Genomic DNA, 22,370 nt, shown 5'->3' with positions numbered 1-22,370 from the left:
AGAGCATTTTTTTCCCCCATCAGAAGAGAATGATATTGGATATGGCCAAAGAACACACACTCTCACACGGGATGGCCAGAGGCTGTGTGTGTGTGTGTGTGTGTACTCAGCGGGGCTGTTGTGATGCCTCATGTCACAGTTCCTGCTGGAAATGCTGAGGGCCAGGGACTACGGGACGTGCAGGCGTGCAGGGCAGCTCTCCAAAAAGGATCGCCTGCTGGTCTGGGTCCACTTTGAGTGGCGTTCTTCATGTTGAATCCCGTAAAACTGGAGCTGCTGCAGTGTCTTGTGAAGATGCACAGGTTGCCTCCTGAGGCCTCAGTGTAACCCAGTGTACCTGCTGTGCCAAGGGTGTTGTCAAGAAGTTGAATTAAAAGGAAAGATCTGGATTCCAACCTGCAGTCTGATGAAGGATAATGACCGGCTTAAAAAGACTTAAAATGCCGAACCTGAATGAACACTGGAAGTTAGATTAATATATAATGATGAAGCATTCAAAACAAAACTTCAGCTTGGGAAAAGAGGTTACAAGTGCTTCATTAGTGATGTTTACCAGTGTTAGGATTTGAGTCTTAGCATAATTATAGATGGCTACAGCAATGTCTGTGCAAATGAGGGGAAGCTTTGTTACTTGGAGATAGTCACTATGGGAAAGTGTTGCCTGGACGAACAGTGTTAGATTTGTCCCTGAAGGAAAGGGAGGAGCTTGTTGAAGTTGGGGGGTGGGGGGGCAGCTGAGCCATTCAGATGCTAGGCAGTGCCTGGAAAGGGCTGTCCATCAAGTGGAGGGGCACGCCTTCGGCTTCCATCTTCTCCTGCGCATGCTTCCTCCCCAACAGTGACAGTCTCTTTCGAAGAATTAGCATTTAAAAGTCCAAAGCTTTGGATTATCTTGAGCTGAAAAGTGCCACTAAGGATTTTGAAAAATACAAAGTATAGAAGATAAACTGACTTAAAAAGTTTTCTGTGAAGTTAAAAGAATGAACTTTATTTCCGTGAAAGGCTGAAGAAGAACCCTGATATTATCCAAAATGCCAAGAAACCATAAAAAACTGGATCCCTGACCAGTGCCTCCAGCGGTGGTTCTGTCTCACGTTTCTCACGGTAGACAGCCGAGAAGCAAGTCCCATGCCTCCCTTGGTTTTCCCATGAAAGACTTGGCTGTACCTGAACTCCGGAGGAATCCAGATGCAGGTCCTTGCTGCTATGATTCGGTTGATCCTTATCACTGTGGAGGGCTGGGAAGAGGGCAGTGCGTTGTTTTTGCAAGAGGTGAACAAGGTGAATGGCATTTTGAGGACTGTAGAGTCTTCAAATGCATCTGAAGGCCACAATGTTCAACGCAGTGCCTGTATTTCTCTACTGGAGACAGGCACTTCCAGTGAACTAGGCTGCCTCCCTCCACAGGCATCACGTTAAAGTGATGAAGATATGGGGGCGGCATTGTGGCATGGCAGGTAAAGCCGCTACCTATGATGACAGTGTCTTGTATGGGCACTGGTTCGAGTACCAGCTGCTCAGCTTCGGAGCTAGTGCACTGCTTATGTGCCTGGGAAAGCAGCAGAAGATGGCCCAAGGACTTGGGTCCCTGCCACCCATGTGGGAGACCTCAGTGAAGCCCCTGGCTTTGGCCTGGCCCAGCCCTGGCCATTGTAGCCATCTGGGTAGTGAACCAGCAGGTGGAAGACTTCTGGATGTCTCTCTTTGTCCCTTCCCCTCTGTCAAATAAATAAATTAGAAAAAGTGATGAAGACAACAGAGGTAATGACACACAGAAATTGCAAACGCTGCATACTAACTCATGGTCTGTGGATCCATAGCAACTTAACCTGCTGGTGGGATCTGTTGAAGTGGTGACACTGAGCACCACGTCCCGAGAGGGGGAGTTTGCGATAACCAGACGTAAACCCTTTGTGCCGCACTTTGAGACACAATGGAGGCTTGAACAGAAAATGCCTCTGAATGCATTTATAGTCTCAAATCATGAACTGCATACGAGAATGTAAAATTCAGGTCATTGTTTATAAATGTCTGGATTTCAAGAATATGTACAGATAGTATTTTAATGTAATACTGCTTGCCTGATGTATCCTGTGTTTTGATCATAGGTGGGTAACAGAGTTCTTCCAGTAAGGCACAGCCCCTCCAGTGAGCAGTCACACCGAGGTGGGGCAGCTCTGCATGGGGGCTGGGGCTGGCTGGCTCTGCAGGCACCGTGCTGGTCATGGTTCATACCTGGCCAACACCCACTCACTGTCTCAGTTAGCCATGGCTGATCTACTCCCCCATCAGATTTGTGGGTATCGGTTATGGGGGCATTTTGAGTGACTTGTGCACGCAGTTTCTGTGTTGGTGCACCAAGCTGATGTATTTCTATCCTGATTGCCCTGGGTACCACTCAGGATTTGTGTTTTTCCTCATCAGTAATTTCTCTAGTGGATTCTCATGTGTGCCACCGCATAAATTTGTTTTGGGTAGAGTTGGAGAAAAAGTGCTAAATATTAGGAAAAAACCTAAATATTAGAAAAACCCTAAATATTAGAAGATGTAAACACCTCCTAAGTCCCCCATCCCCCAGTACTAAAACCTGTGTACCTAGGTCCCCAGGAGAAAGTAGTTTAGCCAAGCTGTAGTGCCACCTTGTGGAAACTTGATGAATCACAACTGAATTTTGCATTGGATGTATTTTCAATGAATGGCTTATTCCTAACAATTTTTTGGGGCTATAATTCACAAACCATGTAAGTCACCCCTTTAAAATGCACTGGTCAGTGTTCCTTGTACATTCAGAGTCATGTAGGCAGCACTGTGGATTTTATATTATTTAAAAAGATTTATTTCAAAATTAGAATTACAGAGGGAGACTTTGTAGCTGCTGGCTCACTCCCCAGATGGCTGCAACAACCAGGGCTGGGCCAGGGCCAGGCCAGGAGCTTCATCAGGGTCTCCATGTGGATGTCAGGGGCCCAAACACTTGGGCCGTCCTCCTGTGCTTTTCCCGACCATTAGGAGGGAGCTGGACTGGAAGTGGAGAAGACAGGACACGAACCCGCATCCACAGGATGGAGCATTGCAGGCTTTATTGCCCCAACGCTGATCCCCCAGCCCAGGCCACCTGTCATTCTGGAGTCGATACCCTATGAGCCACTCTGTGTTGACTTCTTTCACCTAGCAGGTCTTCAGGATGCATCCGTGTGATAGGAAGCTTGCTTGCTTCCTTTTTATGGTTTACTATCCTGTTGGAGTGTGCCATAGCTTGTTCATCCACTGGGTTTGTTGGTTATTAGGAACAATGCTGTTAGGAATGTTTGTGGACAAGTTTTTCTGCGAACCCACATGTATTTTTTCATGGTGTCCTTAAAATTTGAGAAACAAGAGCTCTCATCCACTGGTTCGCTCCCCAAATGCCAGCAAGGAATCGGGGAACTCTATCCAGGCATCCCACATGGGTGACAAGAACTCAATCACTTGGGGCCTTACCTGTTGCCTTCCAGGATCTGCTTTAGTAAAAAGCTGAGTCAGGAGTGGGTTATCAACTCCAGGTACTGTGGTTTATGGGACATGGATTTCTTCATGGCTAGGCCAAATGCCTGTTGTGAACAGATTTTCTTGGGTAGACACCTACAGTGTGGGTTTTTATTTTTATTTTTTTAAGAGTTACAGACAGATGAGAGAGGCAGAGAGGTCTTCCATCCACTGGTTTACTACCCAAATGGCTGCAACAGCTGGAGCTAGGAGCTTCCTCCAGGTCTCCCACATGGGTGCAGGGGCCCAAGGACTTTCCTAGGCCACAGCAGAGAGCTGGATCGGAAGTGGAGCAGTTGGGACTTGAACTGGCACCCATGTGGGATGCTGGCACTGCAGGCGGCAGCCCCTAGCATGGGATTTCTAGGTCAAATGGTAAACCCAGTGTATAGCTTTTTGAGGAATTGCCTGATTATCTGCAAAGCAGCTGAACAGTTTCACATTTCCACCAATGTATGAGGGTTCTGATAGTTCTTGGTAAGGTTCAAGAAATCTGTGATACTGCTTGGAATTCAATAAAGCTTTTCTCAAAAAAAAAAAAAAAAAGTAAGAACTATGTTCTAAGTTTAGAAATAATTTGGAAAGTTGAAAATAATTGCCAGAGTTAGTGTATTTATAGTTTGTTGTGTCAGTACAGTTAATTTTACAAAAGGAGACTCTGGCAGGTCCACAAGAGCAGAGTCCTTCCGCGGGTCTGTGTTGTGAACTAGGATGGGGCTCGCATGCCTCTGGGGAAAGGAGCTGGCACGTGAGGCCTTAGTTTTCCTGTTTCTAGGCCCTGGGATGCTCTGGTGGCCTTCAGATCTTTCCTGTCTGAAACGCTAGGCTTCTGTTAGTCTGGGTTAGAAAATTTTAATTTAAATCTGTCTGTTTTTAAGCACTCACTGAGAATGACCGAGACAGCCAGTCACCATTAAAGAACCCGCTGCTGTCAACATCGAGACCCCTGGTTTTTGGGAAATCCAATGGCAAGTACCACTTCTCCCTGCTGTCTCCTCCCGGGCACACCCCTGCAGTGGGGCAGAGGCTGCCCCCCACCCCACCCCACCCCACCCCCGGTCGTTGAGCCTGCTGCCTTGTGAACACTCCAGGTGGGAGCGTGGTCAAGTGCCTTCCTCTCCCTCTCGTAGGCCCCAGCCACTGCAGCCCACCCAATGTCTCTGATGCATGGAATCCCCTCCCTTCCTCCTCCCTGCTTTCAGTGAACTTCAACACTCTTGTTTATCTTTGTCTCAAGGTGATGCAGCGGACTATCAGAAACAGCTGAAGCAGATGATTAAAGATTTAGCCAAAGAAAAGGATAAAACTGAGAAGGAGCTGCCCAAAATGAGCCAGGTATGGGCCTTCCTTCAGTGCGATTGGCTAATTCACCCTGGAGCCCCTTGCCCTCCTAAGCCCAGACTCTGGGCCCCTTCACCACAATGCCATCCTGCATGCAGCTGAGTACATTGTGATAATCAACTGGGGGATATGTAACTCCATCAATTCAGATGACCCAGATACTCAAAGCCCTTGGTACCAGAAGGCTCTACCCATGTAGTATCCTTGAAGAGGTTTCATAGCAAGTTCATCCAGGTCCTCTGAGGGTGACAGGCGTTTGGGGCCACTGTGGATTTAGTATCCTTCCCTTAAGTGAGTGAACTCATCAGAGGTTCCGATGTCTCTAGAACCTCTGTGCCACCCAAGTGCCATCTGAATGGTGGTGCTTTGTTAATTTACAAAGGGTTCTTTTCAGTGTTTGAGAAGAGCACACGTCAAGTTACATACACTCCTTATACAGATCATTCTGATGCTGTGCACTTTTGAGCCCCCAAGTGGAATTGAGCATATACTGTTCCCCGTTCCTTTCATTGTTTTCCGATTCATCTACTTGAAAGGCAGACACACAGATCACCCATCCGCTGGTTTACGCCACAAATGGTTCCAACAGCCCAGGCAGGGTCAAGCTGAACCTAGAAGCCAGGAACCCTACTCAGGCCTCTTGCAAGGGTGGCAGTGGGCCACTGTGACTGCCTGTCAGGCACATGAGTAGGGTGCTGGGTCTGAAGCACAGCTGACCTTGAACTGGGGCTGATATTGAATGCACTCAAGTGGTAGCTTAACCTGGTGGGCAAACCCAGTCCCACACCTTGATTGCAAAACATCTCTCCTATGGGAGTAGTATTTCATTCTACAGTTGAGAAATGCTTTCAGATTTTCATTCTGTTTGTTAAAGACGTGATAAAGTTGGCCAAATTTCATCACCTAGATGGAAATTTTTTTTTATGGTTTCAAGTTTGAAGTCGGGGAATGTTCCTCTCCAGTTCTGACTTTGGGGCAATGTCGACAGGTCACTGACACATGCCTGGCCTTTAGGTTTGTACTGTGCTTCATCATCTCATGCCACTGCCTGGAATCAAACTCCTTATTAACTTGCTAAATGCTGCTGCCGACACCCCGTTCCTCTGCACACAGCCTGCACTCAGCCCTGGCACCCTCACTCGGAGAAGCCTGTGTAGTCACGAGCCCTTAGTACCCTGATGATCCCTGGTACCCTTCAGCAGTAGTAATCTCTCAGTCTATTTCCAACAACAATGGGCCACACCAACATCTTGCATTCCTTTACCTAAAAAATCAGATGCTTACAAATACTCAGTAACTGCACCATCTTTCTACCCCTAGAGTAGATGTGTAGCTACAGCCCCCTGAAGCATCGCCTCAGGTTACACGGATTCTCATCTTTAGTAGGAGTGTGTACTTGGGAAAACAAGGCAGCTTCCTATTTTATGTTTGCCATAATCTTATATAGCTTGATGTTTTCCCTGACTGTCTGATCAAGCAACCTTAAAACCCTTGTGGGATTCTGGCTTCTTGGAAGACACTTCTACAAGCTGACTTACTGGGTTGAGGGTACTGTCCTATTGGACGGGCTGTGGACACATTTCTTCACATGTACACACACAAAGAAACCTTATATTTAATGAGTACAGATTTTGTAAGTACAACGTGATTCTTCTCATATCTTCCCTCTCCCATTCTCATTCTCCACTAAGATTGATTTTCAATTAACTTTAGATACAGAAGACCAACTCTATACTAAGTAAAGATTTCCAACATTTTGTGCCTACATTTCTAAAGGTCCAGTATAGACAGGGGTGTGCTGAAACTGCCTGCAGTATTTCCTAAATAAAGGCAGATACCTCCTGCTTCTTTCTACATACTAGTCTTCTCAGACTTAAAAAAAATCCATCTAAGTTGCTACATAACTTTTGTTTTTAATTCCAGAGAGAATTTATCCAGTTCTGTAAGACTTTATACAGTATGTTCCATGAAGACCCAGAAGAAAACAATCTCTACCAAGCCATCGCCACAGTCACCACGCTGCTGCTGCAGATTGGGGAAGTGGGCCAGAGAAGCAGCAGCTCAGGGAGCTGCTCCCAGGAGAGTGGGGAGGAGCTGCGAGCCGGGGCTGCCTCTCCCGAGAAGGACTCTGTGTTTGCCGACATGGACGCCAGGAAGAACCCCCAGGACTCCAGGGCATTTCCCGAGGCCTCAGAAGGGGACTGGACTGTCTCCCTTGAGCACATCTTAGCCTCACTTCTGACAGAACAGTCACTGGTGAACTTTTTTGAAAAGCCATTGGACATTAAATCCAAACTTGAAAATGCCAAGATCAATCAGTACAGTCTAAAAGCTTTTGAAATGAGCCACCAATCACAGCCTGAATTCAAGCTGAGTAACCTGTAGCAAGACAGTCCCTTCATGGAGTACACTGGAGCCTGCTGTACCAAAGCCTAGACCACAGCCCGGCCCTTGGGTTGTCAGTGCAGAAACCCACTGTCCCACAGGCTGGGTGTGGATAAGCAACCTGACAACTGTCAGCTTCCTGGACGCCGTGACTCCGTTCCCTGACGAGAGTGGCTGAAATGGGCACTTCTCCTGGTTACCAGTGTGACTTTATTCTGATGGAACCCAGGAGTCAGACTAGTCCCAGCAACCAAGACGGAAAACCCCAGGCTCTCATTTTTGATTTAAGAGATTGGGAGGTCCAGAATGAGATTCACTTTTAAGATGAGAGCCACTTATCTGTGCAATTGTATTTGGCTTTTTTGCACTAATTTTGTTTCAATGCTGGTAATTGAAACCATTTTAATATATTTGGTTGTTATCACTTTGTATGTCCTTCAAAAAATGTACGAACCATGCTTTCCATGTTGGCCTCCAAGTTTTTTAATAAGATTTTTTTTTTGTATTGATGGTCTTTCAACCTCTTGCTTACTGTCTTAAGGTGTGGACTATGGCACTGAATGGGCAAGCTGGAGATAGAACACAGGTAGGTGTGCACCATCACCATTAGGGCCTTCAGAGCAGCAGGTCCTGTCAGTGGTATTCTGCATTGCTGCAATACAGTTCCTGTGACATCCTGATTAAATGCTGAATTGATCTGATTTTTATAATCTTAACCCAGACCTCTGCAGCTCAGCTCCATGGGTAAGACATTTTTAGCCAACTCATTGTTACTACAAACTGCTAAAACATGAGCTGTTAAGTATAACCTGGTTAACCCAGTCACCTTAGAAGGCAAGTACACTTCATTCAGCCCTAGGCAGATCAAAGATCATACTGCTGTTTATTGCATTAAATCTAAGGTTCTATCGATTATACTATAGCTTATTAAAATGTGGAGAGGCTAATGGCTCTAGAAAAAAACCCTTAGACTGAATCATTCTTTCCATCTCAATCCTGCTAGATCCTCCCTGTCCAAATAATTAAGCTCTAGAGGAGGGGAGGGGAAGGGATCCTTGTTCAGGAGATTTTTCCAAGTGATCCCATAATCGGGTACTGCTTTAGGTAGGACACACATGCACATTATGTAGCAGCTACAAAAGGAAAACCAGAACACGAAGGCAATTTTACAACTTTAATCAGTTCTCGTCCACATTGACTGTCTGTAGATCTGGGGAGGAAAAAAAAAGGGACAGCCAGTCAACATGTGACACTCAAAACCATTTTCTGTGATCTTACTAGACCAGCTTTGCATTGGTCATTTTCCCATACCAGCATTAAAGAAAGGAATGACTAATGCCTGTGTCCCTACCGCAAAGTTACCAGGCATTACAGGTGCACAGTAGGTATCTGAATAGCTGTGCTAACTAAAAGGGCTAAACATAAACACTTCTTGTCCTACAAACAGCTTTTGTGGGATGGAGTAAAACTTACTTTTGAAAGTGGTGACAGGCACGTAGGTAACCAAAGTGTAGAGCTTGTTTGGGGAATCTTCATCCTCATTACGTTTTCTGGACAACCTCACACGGATGCGGTATGGGACATTCCTAGCAAAAAGACACAACCAATGGCTAATGTAAACAGCTGTCTTCACACAGCCCATCCTTGCTTTCTGATGCTCTGTCCTTTGTTGCAGCCTGACCAAGGGGCCACTTACCATTTCCCTGGAAAACCATACCCCCAGTGGATACAAAATGCTACCAGCACAAGACCGGCCTGTTGAGACAGGTTAAAGCAGCCACCACGGATAACCAACCAAGGCATCCTAAGCCCAAATGTGGGTCCAAATGGATTGGTATCTGCCTCCACCACTCATTTGGGGAATCTTCTGTTAAATAAATGTCATACTACATACACCCTGTCTCAAACTATTCCATTCAACCTCTCAGCAATGTGACTTGGCTGTGTGTCCTTTCACTACCAGTCTTGTTTCAAAGAAGGCACTGGAGCGCTCTATTGGCTAGTCCCCTGCCACGTTCCTAAGGGCCAGGTAGCTGGGTCTCAGGGCTCTCTTGGTCTTCTCAGATGAACCAGCGAAGGCTAGACACCTGGATGCAGGCAGTGTAGGCAGTTCAGAGGCTCCCTGTCTGCACCATCAGCACGGCTTTAGTCGTCTTCCCCAGCTGGTATCCTGTGATGTCCTCACAGCACAACCACCCCCTTGCTCCCACCACTTAAGTGCCTGTTCTTCCCTGTCCCTCCTACTGCTGGGTTCTTTACTGGGGTCAATGTCATGCTCAAAAGCTTCCCTGCAAATACCACATCTTGAGTACTTTAGTTAATGCATGTGGTACTAAAAACAAATTATGTGAACTTGATAAGCTGGTGTCACTGAAACAGGTCAACTATGAACACGTAATTCAGTACCTTATTCCTTTGGCCCAGACGGCTTTGTTGAGCCTGGTATCAATGCGCACATCCGGAGTCCCCATCTCCTTCATGGCAAACTTCCGGATCTCTTTGAGTGCCCGAGGGGCACGCTTCTTGAAGCCCCTGTTATGTTCAAAACATAAGTACATGAGTAACAGTGTCTCATTTCCACAAGATAAACCTCAAACTAGGCAGAAAACATTTTTTCCACCAGTGTTAATGTCCAGCAGCTGGTGTTTAATACTTGAGACAAAGCTATTGAGTATGCAGTTTGATGGTGTCACATGTCTTTAAGAACTGATCGTTCAATTCTATTAACTTGGTCTAAAGAGCAGCATGTAAATTTCTTCTGAAAACACAGGAAGGCAGGGGCTGATGCTGTAGTGTAGATGGGTTAAACTGCCGTCTGCAGCAACAGCATCCTGTATGGGCTATGCTTTTTGTTCCAGCTGCTCCTCTTCTGAGCCAGCTCCCTGCCAATACACCTGGGAAAAAAGCAGAACATGAACCAGGGCCTTGGGCCTCTGCACCCACATGGGAGACCCGGATGAGGCTCCTGGCTCAGCCATGTCTGCTGCAGCCATTTGGGGAGTAAACCAACAGATGGAAGATCTCTCTCCCTAAGTCTGACTTTCAAAAACAATCGTAAACTCTCTGTACATGCCAGGCAACGTCACGGGAACATGTTACGTCTGTTAACTTATGTACACCCAAAACCTCGATTCAGGTGATAGTAACTCTTTTCAAGATAAGGAAAATCATTTAAATCTTATGGTTTTGGTTAAGACTATGAAATGGTTCCTCAACTCTATGAATACCAACCCATCTATGAATCCGAGGTGCCAGAAAGACTAGCATAACAGACAGAATCCCCAGCGCTTCACTCAGCCTGTGACCCATCAGGCACACCAGAGATAAGCCGGGGGCTGGTGCTGTGCTGCGGTGCGCTACACCAGCAGCACCCTAGAGCACTCCAGCTGCTTCACTTCTGACCCAGCTCCCTGCTAGTGAACCTGGGGAAGCAGTGGAAGATAGCCCAAACACCTGACCCTGCCACCCACCTGGGAGACCCTGATCCTGGCTTTGTCCTGGCCCAGCCCAAGCTGTTGTAGCCATTTGGGGAATGAACCAGCAGATTTCCCTCTAAGTCTCCCTTTCAAATACATAATTAAATAAATCTCGATAACAGACAAACCAATGAAAAAGCATTTGGGAAGGGGAGCACCAGCTTCAGTCAAATGGCCAAGGTAACACTAGGCACAGGCCCTGAAGGTAATGGAGGCAGCCTCCAGGCATGGGGTAAACTAAAAACTCAGAACAGCTGTTCTAAAACAGGTACCTGCATGGATTTGCACTTAACATTTAACGGGCATTTGCCTTAGAGCAAATAGGTGGCCCAGCTCATAAGGGATCAGGATCGTGGTGAGAGACCTGAGAATAGACCATAGTTGAGGAAGGGCCAGGGAACCAGGAACAGGGAGCTGCTACTACCACCACTGCCATGAGAAAGAGCTGGGGGGAAAGGGATGACGACGACAGCACACCTGGATGCCAGCAAAATACCAAGTGGGGGGAGCCTCAGCCCTACTGTTAGGTCCCCTCTATTCCCTACAGGAATGCCTGGGTTCAGTTCCCTGCTAGTGCAGACCCTGCGAGGCAGGAATCCTGGCTCAAGAAATTGAGTTTGGGCCACCCAATTTGGAGACCTGGACTAAGTTCCTGGCTCCCAGCTTTTGGCCCTGGCAGCATCTCAGAGTGAACCCAGCAGATGAGAGCCCTTTCCTGCTGCCTCAAATTAAAAAATCAACAACAGGGCCGGTGCTGTGGCGTAGGCATTCCACATGGGTGCCAGTTTGAGTCCCAGCTCCTCCACCTCTGATCCATCTCCCTGCTGATGGCCTGAGAGGACAGTGGAGAATGGCCCAAGAGCGTGGGTCTCTGCACCTGCATGGGCCCAGCTCTGGCCATTGCGGCCATTCAGGGAATCAGCTGGCAGATGGAAGACCTATCTGTGTCTCCTTTTGTCTGCAACTCAGCCTTTCAAATAAATCAACACCAACACTTAAAAAAAAGATATCAAATGGCAGTTGGGTAGCTGAAGCCCAGGAGTGGTTGCTAACACCAAGTACAGCCAGAAAAGGAAGGACAGGACCCAGTCCTAGAGCACAACAGAGGGATACGGAGAGACTGAGGAACAGCAAGTGAAGTGGGAAGACAAACACGACTGCAGGATCTCGGGGAGGCAAACAAGAAAAAAAAAGTCATTTTTGGGTGGAGCAATTGACTGTCAGTTGCTGCTGACGAGGTGAGGGCCAAGGACCAACAAAGTACCAAGTGCCTGAAAATCTTATCCACTGGCCCGGCTCATTCACTGGACTATCGGCGACCCACCCCTTCTTTCACCCACTGTCTAGTTGGCATTTTTTAACTTCTGCTCCCATCCTCAGTAACCAGGGAAGGCAGGGTCTGTGGCTCTCTGCCGAACCTGCAGAGCTCAGGACGGTGCCTGATGTGCCCCAAATGGAAAGGCGAAGAAGAGGGGGTTACTCACAAGCAACTTTCACACACCCTCGCCCTCATTTTAGGCCCAAAAGCCAACCCAGAGACCATAAATAAGGTGCGCACAATGCCCCCCAGCTGACAGGGCTAACCTTGGCTGAGACGCCAGGCCCACTCCCGGTGACTGCCGCCACACACTTAAAATCCCCGGCAAAATTACTCGCCCTGGGATTAAAGCTCGCTCAATCAAGTCCAAGAAAATTCTGCACCAGAGACTGCCACCTTAAACTACTTCACTGCTAAGACGTTGCCGTGACAACAGAGTAGCAGTGTACAGAGAGCTGGTCTCAGCAGCAGTCAGGATCCTAACACTAAACCCCACAGAGAAACAGGGACCAGCACACAGCCATCACCCGCTCTGCCTGCACCTCAGGAACCCACAACGCCCACTGCCTGCTCCCACGTCCTCGTCTGTGTCCCAGCACTCTCACCCCCGCAGGGGTGCACATCCCAACGCAGAGGGCTCTTCTAATCAACAGGTGCATTTCCCGAGAGCCCGAAGCCTTGCAGATGGCTCTCCCCGCCCGGCTCCATGCGAACACCGAAGCACTAGCCGCAATAGAGTTCTCACTTCTGTCCCCATCCAGTTTCCCCAAAGCGACTCCTCCCAAAACTCGGGTCGCTCCACCGCACGGCTCCCCTCACCGACCTCGCAGCGCTACCCCTGCAGCCCCGCGGCGCCCACCCAACACGGACCCCGATCCAGACCCCCGGCCCACCGCGGCGCTACTCACACGCCATGGATGCGCTTGTGGATGTTGATGGTGTACTCGCGGGTCACCACCTCGTTGATGGCAGAACGGCCTTTCTTCTTCTCGCCGCCCTTCTTCGCGGGAGCCATCTAAACGAAGCCACAAGGAGCTCGGACAAGCCCAGGGGAAAGCCACCCTCCCGGGATCGGCCTCGCGCTGCCGCGCCGGGCCCCTGCAGCCCAGGCAAGGCCACGCGGCCATTCTGCGACGAGTACATCCGCGCCCCGCATAGGCTCCAGACCCGGAAACCCGTAGGGTCTCAGGTTCCCTAACTCCGGCCACTCGCCCTCCCAGTCGCCGGGGAACCCTTAAAACTCAGCGCGGATTCTCATCTTTCCGGAACGCGGAGCCCACCGCAGGGTCAGGAAGGACCCTACCGTCCCGGTCAGCACAATCCCCGGGAAGGATGGACCCAGATTCTCAAGGCTGGGAGACAGCCGCCCATACTCACCTTGGAGGGCCCAAGCTGGAAAGGAAGAGCGCGAGGGATTGTGGGAGAGAGAAAGCCCCGGCTGCAAGAACAACTTCCGGGTCGCCCGGCGGCAGGAGGCGGGGCCGAGTGGAGAAGGGGCGGAGGCGCGGAGAGGTGACGTCAAGGGAGCGCGCCAAGGGGAGGGGCGAGCTGCTCCTCTTCTCGGTTGGGGAGCACGGAGGGGATTTGCGTCTGTTGTCGGAGTCTTCGGAGGGCGTCCAAACCCGGGCCTGCAGCGGGGTGGGAGCAGGGCCAGGGGGCGAAGAGGCTCTTGTGTTTTTCTCACGCACTCATTCGTTGCTGCTGGCCTCAGAAACCCAGAGTCTTTGAAATGAAAACCTGCAGTTCGTAAATGACTGTATGTGAAATGCCAGCTTGGGAGAGAGTGACAGACAATCGCATTGGAAAAGCAGCGGGCTGTACAATGTGTGTTACACTGGGTAAATCAACGCGCATGACTTCACACCAAGCCCGGTGACAAGACGCGTGAGGACGGGCTAGGTTCCGGGAGACGTGTTGGTGCTTTGCCACTGTGTCAACACACAACCCTCGCTGGCGTAGGCTATGACTAGGCTGTGTGGCGTGCACCGTTGTAGCTGTGGTCGGTGGTTGCCTGGAACACGGGTACGCGGTGCCTGACTGTATGTTTCCAGCTCCAGAAAGGCCCAGTGACAGCAGTAGAAGAGCACCTTTACCCAACACGGTTCTCACCCTCACTCTGGGCATCTGGATTTCAATCTCTACTGCTTAAAAAAAATTTTTTTTTTGAATTATAATCTAGACTGCTTAAAAAAAAATTTATTTTAATCTCTAATGCTTTACTTTTTTTTTCTTTTTTTTTCTTTAATCTAAAAGAATCAGGTCTCCATGAAGGGTAATTGATTCCATGCTTTGGGGCAGACAAAAAAATAAAATAAAATAAAAATGGGCCCTGCTCTTGTAGTTTCTAAGAGAAAATCTGAAAGCTGATTTCTTCCAGGCAATGTTCAAGGAGCCAAACAAAAGAGCAAACTCCAGCTGGCGAAGTTGTGCAGATTTGAGAATAAAATAACAATGGTTAATTAGGCAAGCTTCCTTTAGAAAAGTTCATGCTTAAAATAAAACATGAGATATTAAAAAAGGGAATTGTAATTTACAAAGGCGTCAGTATAATAACTGTGTGACTACAGTATGACATTCCTGTGAGTCCGTCTGAGAAGCCACCAAGGCCATTTCTCTGCAGGACCCAATGATCTGTTTTTCTATGACTTTGATGGCTGAGACCTGCAGGCCCCACCTATACAGACTGAAGAGACAAACTGAAACCATTTTTTACTGCTCAGATTTCACCAGACAACTTACACAAGAATGCAAAGTATCATAGTTTAGAACTGTCTTATGAGTTGGCAGATTCGCTCTGTTGAAACAGAAAAGTTAAGCTCGATTTAAGGAATCTGCGTTGTGGTTAGAGGCAGAAGATACGTTTTAATTGTTTACAATAGCTCACACTCAGCAGGCTCAGACTTCACATTCAATCCCTTCTCATGAGCCAAGACTTCATAGTTTTCCAAACCAAAAGGTCATGGTTTTTCTGCAAATAGGACAGAGCTGCAAAAGAGCTTTTTAATGAGCAGAATTTAATGAATCAAAAGCTGCAGGATTAAACTTCCCATGTATGTGGGCTGAGAGAACTATAACACAAATTCTAAACATGTGTTAGACTTGAGCAAAGCTAAATTAAATCAGCAGCGTGGCATACTCCACCCTTGCTTAATGGCTTTCATCTAGAAAATTCTAGGACAACAAAAATGCTGGCTTCATTAAAAAATCTCGTTTCACCTAGAAGGATTCTGACAGTCCAATAAAGTGCAAATTCTTTTACAGAAAAATCAGCTCTCTAAACTTTTCAGTTTATAAAGTGAAGCTAAAAAATAATCCATTACACATAGCTTTTCTTTTCTTTTCTTTTTTTTTTTTTTTTTGGCAGGCAGAGAGAGAGACAGAGAGAAAGGTCTTCCTTTCATTGGTTCACCCCCAAAATGGCCACCAGGAGCCAAGTGCTTCTTCCTGGTCTCCCATGCGAGTGCAGGGCCCAAGCACTTGGGCCATCCTCCACTGCCTTCCTGGGCCACAGCAGAGAGCTGAACTTGAAGAGGAGCTACAGGGACAGAATCCAGTGCCCCAACCAGGACTAGAACTATGGGTGCTGGCGCCGCAGGCAGAGGATTAGCCTAGTGAGCCGCGGCGCCGGCCATAGCTTTTCTTTTTTACAAAGGGGAGCTTTTCCGGTTTGTTAAAAATATTCCTAGTTTACACAAAATACTTTGACTTACCCCTCCCCCTTTTTTGGGCAGGAACAGTGCAGTTACACAAGCAGTAGAACTCCTGTCAGATGCAGTTATGTAGCATCTTTTTACGCCATCTCAAACTGATCATAGTCATGGAACTAAGAGCTGTTTTGCAGAAGCAGACAGCTGTGGTGATGAGCAAGGAAAGACTTGGCAGCCCCGGGCCAACGTATTTGGAAGGGGTTCTCAAACACAGTGGGCCAGGGCATGCTCCCATCAGCATGGCAAAACCTCACCGGGGCTGGGATGGCAGTGGTTAGTTGACCCCTCCCAGGTGCTGCTGGTGCGACCCTCCATCACCCATGGCAGATACTTTTATACATGCAGCCCACCCACATCGCTGACATCTGTGTTGGCAGTGAGGGCTCCCAGGATTCCAGTCCGGGTGAGTTTCATTGTGGGCTATGAATGAAGACTTTGGTGGAGAGCATTTGGTTTCTCCAGACTACCTGTGCCAGCAAGGTGGAGACGTTCCGAGGAACTTTCTCTTGTGGTTGTCTAGTTTGCTATCATTCTACGGTAAACCATTGTTTTTCTGGCACAAACTTTAATATTGAAGATTGGGAACTTGATGCCCACATTGCAATTCAAAAACCTAACGCCATCACTCAACTTACTTACTGTTAACTTCCTTTACCTTTGCTGTCTTTGATTGTCCTTGGGTTGTGGTTGAGCATGAAAATTTGCTGAAATTCTCATGTATGTATTTGAGTCTAACAAACATTTCAAAATCAAAGATTTCAAGAATCTTTGGGATGCCCTGAAAATGTTAAAAAGTCTTGAAACTGGAAAAAAAAAAGTTTACCAGTAAAAGGATGTATATGCATGGATGTATAACAAGGGACAGAAGAAGTTATACAAATGTGTTAATTTATTACAAAAATGTCCACTCACAGAAAAACACAAGAAAACTTTTATACTTTTTATATATTTGGGAAAGGAACTGGTGTCTCAGTACAAAATAATTTACACATAATCCATACAATTTTATTTTATATAGAAATAGGTCATTATTACAACAGCTGTACAATTCACTACACTTTGTCTTATAATTACATAAAATCTTTTCTTTAGAAACATCTCAACATAACAAAACATACAAAAAAAGCAAAGTGCATTTGGAAAAGGGAAATCCAATCCTCAGTATTGTCATGAAAGACGTAGAAAGATGCAGCATTCTCACGCGGAGGGCCACCCGTGTGGGGGTGCCCTGGGGACTGGAGCCCCCCAGGCCTGCCTGGCTTCTGAAACCTCTCCCCTCTTAGTCTTGGGGTCCTCAATAGAGTTTTGTGCTTTGCTTTAAGTCCACCTCTGCAGTTGCAATCAACAGGGTAAACAGGAAATAGTCCAGTGTTACATTTGGGGGGGGGGGATTACCACCAGTTGGGCAGGGGATGAAGAACCTCAGTCCATTAGGGTTGAGGCCAGAGGGTATGGATCTGCAGCTTGGTTAAACCAGCTTGGCTATCTGATTGGGGAGCTGTTTCTGTTACTGAGGTCTCCAAGTGAAAGTCAGGAGACCTTATTATTTTAAAAACCCGAAAGTGCCTAAGTTATTTTCTCTGTGCAGCTGTGCAAATTAAACCAAAAATAACCATTTAGAAATAATGAAAAATAATATCTTTATTTTCTCTCTTTCTCTCTCTCCGATAGATCTGTAACTCAGTCCTTCTTGAATGCAAAGGAAAGATATCTAGAGAGCGAAGGCCAGCGAGCGCGAGTGGATGGGCTAGGGTGCCCTGGAGCCACCGTGCACTCTGGGGGATGCAGCAGGTGTACTCTCTCCCCAAAGGTGAACTGAGCAGCGGTGCCTCCAAGGGGCCACGGGGCCCATTCCGTATGGCTGTAGAGCGTGCCCCAGAGGCTCGGAGCCAAGGGCAAGGCGGCTGGTATTCTTGGTCATTGCCCACCACGCCAGCAGTGCACCCTGGGAGATGCTTGCCACCTGGGAGCTCTGAAATGTATGCAGTGTGCACAATGTCCCATGGCCACCACCCCTCCCCACACCCCCTCGTCCATTGGTTAAAGCTGATTGCGTCCTGACGTCAGTCCCAGGCACTACCGGGGCGGCTGCTGCAGGCCCGCTGACTCAGACAAGCTGCTGACCCTTCGGGGCGGGCGTGGGGGCTGGGGCTGCACGGTGGGTGGCGGGCCGTAGCTCAGGGTCCCCGGCTGTTGGGAGTAGGTGGAGAGAAGTAGCGAGTCCTGCTGCTCACTGTGCAAAGGAGTCGGTGCCTGTAGCAGGAAAGAAAAGCAAAACATGCTCCAGAGGGGCTTCTGAGAGTCCATGGCCGCCCTTCTGTCCATTGCCTCCAGGGCCCCTGTGCCCCAGAGGAATGTGGATGCTGCCAGGTATGGCTTAGCAGCTCTGGAATGAAAGACTTTCTTTATCTTGGTCCCGGTCCTCAAGATGTCTCAGCCACTGCACTCTGACTTAGGGCTTTGCAGCTGTCAGGTGGAGCAGGTGGAGCTAAAGGCTGGGGAGGGAGCCCTGCGGGACAGGTTGTGGGCTGGGCTAGAAGCGGGACGCAGGCACAGGTGTGACAGAAGCTGCAGCCCTCTGAGGACCTCAGCAGACACCTGGCTCCCAGCTGAACCCCCAGTGGCTCCCTCTCTTTTCTTCTGGTATTTTTGGCACTTGTTTGAATTAAGTTAGCTTTTTAGGCAGCTACCACAGGTCAAAGTACTCCAGAATTTCCTAGCAAGCCCCAGGCAGTTTGATGGATCTTGAACTAAATGTGATTTAACTATGTATTTGTAGAAGACTTTTATCTACAGCCGCAATGGAAAGTCTGACAAACATAGTTATCCTTGGTGGGTTTTTTTTGCTTCTAAAATATGGACATACCAAGATGCAAAAATCTTGGTAAAAATTCCTTCGTACATAACCATATGAGATGTATAATAGCTGATTCTTAACTTCTGTGGCACAGGACGACTTTGAAGACAAGGGAGAAAGAGGCCACATAAGACTGGGCTGCTGAGCTTGGCTCCGCCCCCTAGACCCACGCTGGGCCCTGCTGGGCCTGGTACCCACCTGTAGGTAGTGCTGCTGTGGCTGCGGCTGGGCCTGAGCCGGCTGCAGCGCGGATGGCTGGGAAGCCCGGAAGCTGGGGTGAAGGACCGCCTGGCCCATGAGCAGGACGGGCGTGGAGGCGCTGCTGCTGGCGGGGTGTGCATCTGCGTTTGGGAACATGGCCTGGCTCTGTGCGTACCTGTTTGGGTTCACGTGCCAAGGAGAGAACAGATCCTTTAAGAAAGAAACTCTGTCACGACACCAAAAGCACAGGTAACAATGATGACGACAAAATAGGTAAGTGGACTTCACCAAAAACCTTTAGGCAGCAAAGGACGCTGGCAACAAAAGGGAGAGGTGTGCTGCAGGAGGAGAGAAAACGTTTGTGGGTCGTATCTCTGATCAGGGTCTGGTGTCTAGGATACATAAAGGATTTCTACAATTCCACAACCCAAACAGTCTGATCAAGACACAGCAAAGGACCTGAGTAGACATTTCTCCAAAGACAAGACGGAGATGACCAGTGTGGTCCAGCACAGGGAAAGATGCCTGACATCAGTAATTGTAAGGGAAAAGCAAATCAGAACCAAGATGAGGGGCAGGCATTTGTCCTAGGACTTAAAATGCCAGTTGGGGCACCTGTACCCCATAAGAGAATGCCTAGGTTTGAATCCCAGCTCTGCTCCCAATGCCAGCTTCCTGCTAATGCAGACCCTGGGAGGCAGCAGGTGATGATTCAAGCAGCCAGGTCCCTTGCACACACATGCGAAATCTGCACTGAGTTTCTGAATTTCATCTTGGGCCTGGCCCACTCCTAGCAGGTACATGCATTTGGGAAGTGAATCAGCAGATAGGAGCTGTGTCTGTTTGCACGAACAGAAAACTCCCAAGATAAGATACCACTTCACACTCATTATTATGACTGTTATCAAAACACACAGCAAATCACAAGTGCCGATGAGAGTGGGGAGAAAGAGCCCTTGCACACTGATGCTGGGTCTGTAGGATGGTGCACCTGTAGTGGAAAACAAATTGGTGATTCCTCAGAAAAGCTAATGTAGAATTGCTACAGGATCCAGCACCTGCTTTCTTCACTCCTGACTTTTTACCCACAAGGAGTGAAAGCAAGGGTTCAAACAGAGATTTGTACACTAGTTAAAGGCATAAGAATGGATAAAAACTTGCGGTACAACCATACAGTGGGTACTATTCAGCCTTAAGAAGGAAGGAAATCCTGACCCATGCTACAACATAGATGGGACCTTATGCTAAATGAAATGAGCCAGTCACTGAAAGAGAGGTATTGCATGATTTATAAGAAGGACCTCAAGTTGTCAGCTTCATAGAGACAGAAAGGGAGATGGTGGTCGCCAGGGGCTGCGCAGGGGAATGAATGGAGAGTTAGCATTCAGTAGGAAAGCAGAATTTCAGTTTGAAAAGACTGAAAAGTTCTGGAGACAGATGGTGGTCGTGCCTGCACACTAGTGTTAGTGCACGCTTAATGCCACTGAATTGTACCCTTATAAATTGTTAATACGGTGAAAACTATGCTACAGATATTTTTACCATAATAAACAATTTTTAAAAGGAGGTGTTGATAATGGCCCACTAATAAGGGGTGGAGAAAGACCCCTTGGGAAAATTCTGGAGGATGACAGATCAGGACAGATATCTGAGGACTCTGTAGGCATGTCTGCGGTGTACTGGGTATGTAGGGACCTTGTTTCCCTGCCTGTAACTGGCACTGCAGGGCTCCAGACTTGCCCTGGGTGGAGCTGTTGGAGAGGCATTCCCTCAAAGGCCAGCAGAGAATTCACTGGATTGATGGAAAGGACAGTTATTGTTCCCAGAGGATGGTATTTCCTTGTCACTGCATTTTAAGCGTCTCTGGAAAGTGGTGGAAGACGAATCTGTGCTTCCACTTACTTGGATCCTTTAGCAAGAACAGGCGAAACCCAAAACTCACCCCTCCCCATCACTGAGAGCATGAACGATGAACAAAGAACTTCCAGGGCTTACTGCAAGGTGCATTCCCCTCCTTACCCCGCCATGGCCAGAGAGAGGGCCAGGAGCTACATCCAGAGGCTGTGGGGAGATCCCCGAAAGGGCCACAGAGGTGGTTGGGAGATTCTGGAAGCTACAGGGAGCTCCTGCTGTGTCCAGTACAGTGTGTGGCCTTTGAGAATGTGACCCAAACCCTTTCACAGGCGTCTCTTCACTGATGAGAGAGAGAGAGAGAGAGAGAGAGAGAGAGAGAGAGAGAGATATTCCCTACATCATAGGGTTTTTAGGGAGATAAAATAATGAACACACAGGACTCTGACACTCAGAGATGCATGCTGTCACTGTGTCATCTGCTGTCACTGTGTTGGCTGCAGGAGGACACAGGCAGAAGATACCCAGGGTGACAGCCCAGCTGCAAGGCCCCTGTAGGAGGGTGGGCCAGGCCTCATCAGCTAGCCCTGTCCTGATGAATGTCAAACACCAAGTTCAACCAGCGGTGACGCAAAAAATGGGGCAGATGTCATGGCATAAGGAGTTAAGCTGCTGCTTGCAATGCCCACATTCCATACCAGAGTGATGGTTTGAGTCCCGGCCACTCTCTGTCAATCTAGCTTCCTCCTCATGTATCCTGGGAGGCAGTGGAGGGTGGCTCAAGTACTTGGGCTCCTGCTACCTATGTGGGAAACCCGGATGGCATTCCTGGCTCCTGGCTTCCGCCTGACCCTGCTCTGGCTATTGCAGGCCTTTATGGAATGATTTCAGCAGGATGTTAAGATCTCTCCTTCAAGTGGCCATCAAAGAAGAATATACTCTTTAAAGAGAGGAGAGAACTTCCACTTTGTTTATGGCCTTGTCCAAATACTGGCAGAGTTTTGTAGACTCAAAAGGCTCCCATAGCCTAGGCAGCTCATGTCAAGAGCCACGGGTGGTCACTGACATCATACTCAGGAGTGTCAATTGTTAAATTAACAACAGGAGTCATTATGTACTAACTCCCCATGCTCCCCATTATGTACTAACTCTCCCTTTGTCCTCAAGGAGTTGTATTATGAGAGTTAAATGTAAAACTAGTTTTCAGGTTTTTTTGTGTGTGTATGAGCGTGGGTGTGCAAACTGTTGAAATCTTTACTTAGCATAGAGTTGCTCTTCTGTGGACAAAGTTAATTGGAAATGAATTTAATGGAGAATGGGACTGGGAAGGGGAGAGGGAGGAGGAGGAAGAGTGGGAGGGCAGGTATGGTGGGAAGAATCACTTATTCCTAAAGTTGTACTTATGAAATTTGTATTCCTTAAAAAATTGATTAATTAATTAGTTTATAAAAGATCTCTTTCTCTTTCTGCCTCTGTTTCTGCCACTCTACCTTTCAAATCAATGAAAACAAATACAAAATAAACATCCAAAAAAAGTGAGCAATAGTTGTTGTGCTGCTTTGTTTCAAAGGGCTGGAAACTATCTTCCAGGAACTTTTAAACTACCAGTCCGTGCATCTCCAGGCAGCCTTTTGCCTAGTAAGTAAACAGCAAGCAAAGCTGTTTCTGGTCCCGGGGGTTCACACGAGAAGATGTTGAGGAAGTGCTGT

The 22,370-nt window shown here is 47.9% G+C and overlaps 3 protein-coding genes across 7 annotated transcripts in view; 1 reads left to right on the top strand and 2 right to left on the bottom strand.

Moving 5' to 3' along the window:
* The window catches only part of TBC1D8 (TBC1 domain family member 8), a 123,669-nt gene extending 115,425 nt beyond the window's left edge, over window positions 1-8,244 (top strand). The window contains exons 18-20 of one of the 2 annotated variants that reach the window (XM_062209959.1): window positions 4,404-4,493; window positions 4,763-4,860; window positions 6,790-8,244. In XM_062209959.1, the coding sequence (XP_062065943.1) occupies window positions 4,404-4,493; window positions 4,763-4,860; window positions 6,790-7,251 (650 nt within the window). In that variant the 3' untranslated portion in view covers window positions 7,252-8,244. The remainder of the gene's footprint in view (window positions 1-4,403; window positions 4,494-4,762; window positions 4,861-6,789) is intronic. The other variant, XM_062209960.1, reaches the window with a different exon arrangement.
* A 97-nt stretch (window positions 8,245-8,341) lies between these two features.
* On the bottom strand, window positions 8,342-13,513 carry RPL31 (ribosomal protein L31). Its single transcript, XM_062209961.1, has 5 exons — window positions 13,423-13,513; window positions 12,954-13,060; window positions 9,658-9,783; window positions 8,725-8,837; window positions 8,342-8,461 (listed from the first exon to the last, which is right to left on the bottom strand). The coding sequence occupies exons 2-5, from the start codon at window positions 13,058-13,060 to the stop codon at window positions 8,430-8,432; spliced, it is 378 nt and encodes a 125-aa protein (XP_062065945.1). The 5' UTR covers window positions 13,423-13,513; the 3' UTR covers window positions 8,342-8,429.
* Window positions 13,514-16,721: 3,208 nt separating this feature from the next.
* NPAS2 (neuronal PAS domain protein 2) overlaps window positions 16,722-22,370 on the bottom strand; it is a 177,425-nt gene continuing 171,776 nt past the window's right edge. For all 4 annotated transcript variants that reach the window (XM_062208782.1, XM_062208781.1, XM_062208779.1 and 1 more), the window contains 2 exons: window positions 18,808-18,985; window positions 16,722-18,005 (listed from right to left, as the gene is read on the bottom strand). In XM_062208782.1, coding sequence (XP_062064766.1) covers window positions 17,829-18,005; window positions 18,808-18,985 — 355 coding nt within the window. In that variant the 3' untranslated portion in view covers window positions 16,722-17,828. The remainder of the gene's footprint in view (window positions 18,006-18,807; window positions 18,986-22,370) is intronic.

This window comes from Lepus europaeus, chromosome 13 (assembly GCF_033115175.1).
Source record: "Lepus europaeus isolate LE1 chromosome 13, mLepTim1.pri, whole genome shotgun sequence".
Classification (NCBI taxonomy): domain Eukaryota; kingdom Metazoa; phylum Chordata; class Mammalia; order Lagomorpha; family Leporidae; genus Lepus; species Lepus europaeus.
The sequence above is the reverse complement of the archived record's forward strand: the minus strand, read 5'-3'. Positions and strand labels throughout refer to the sequence as shown.

Coding starts and splice junctions, on each gene's coding strand:
- RPL31 (XM_062209961.1), bottom strand. CDS start 13,060: ATGGCTCCCGCGAAGAAGGGCGGCGAGAAGAAGAAAGGCCGTTCTGCC. Junction 9,784..12,953: donor CACAAGCGCATCCATGGCGT/GTGAGTAGCGCC, acceptor TGAACATAACAG/GGGCTTCAAGAAGCGTGCCC. Junction 8,462..8,724: donor GCCTGTCACCACTTTCAAAA/GTAAGTTTTACT, acceptor TTTCCTCCCCAG/ATCTACAGACAGTCAATGTG.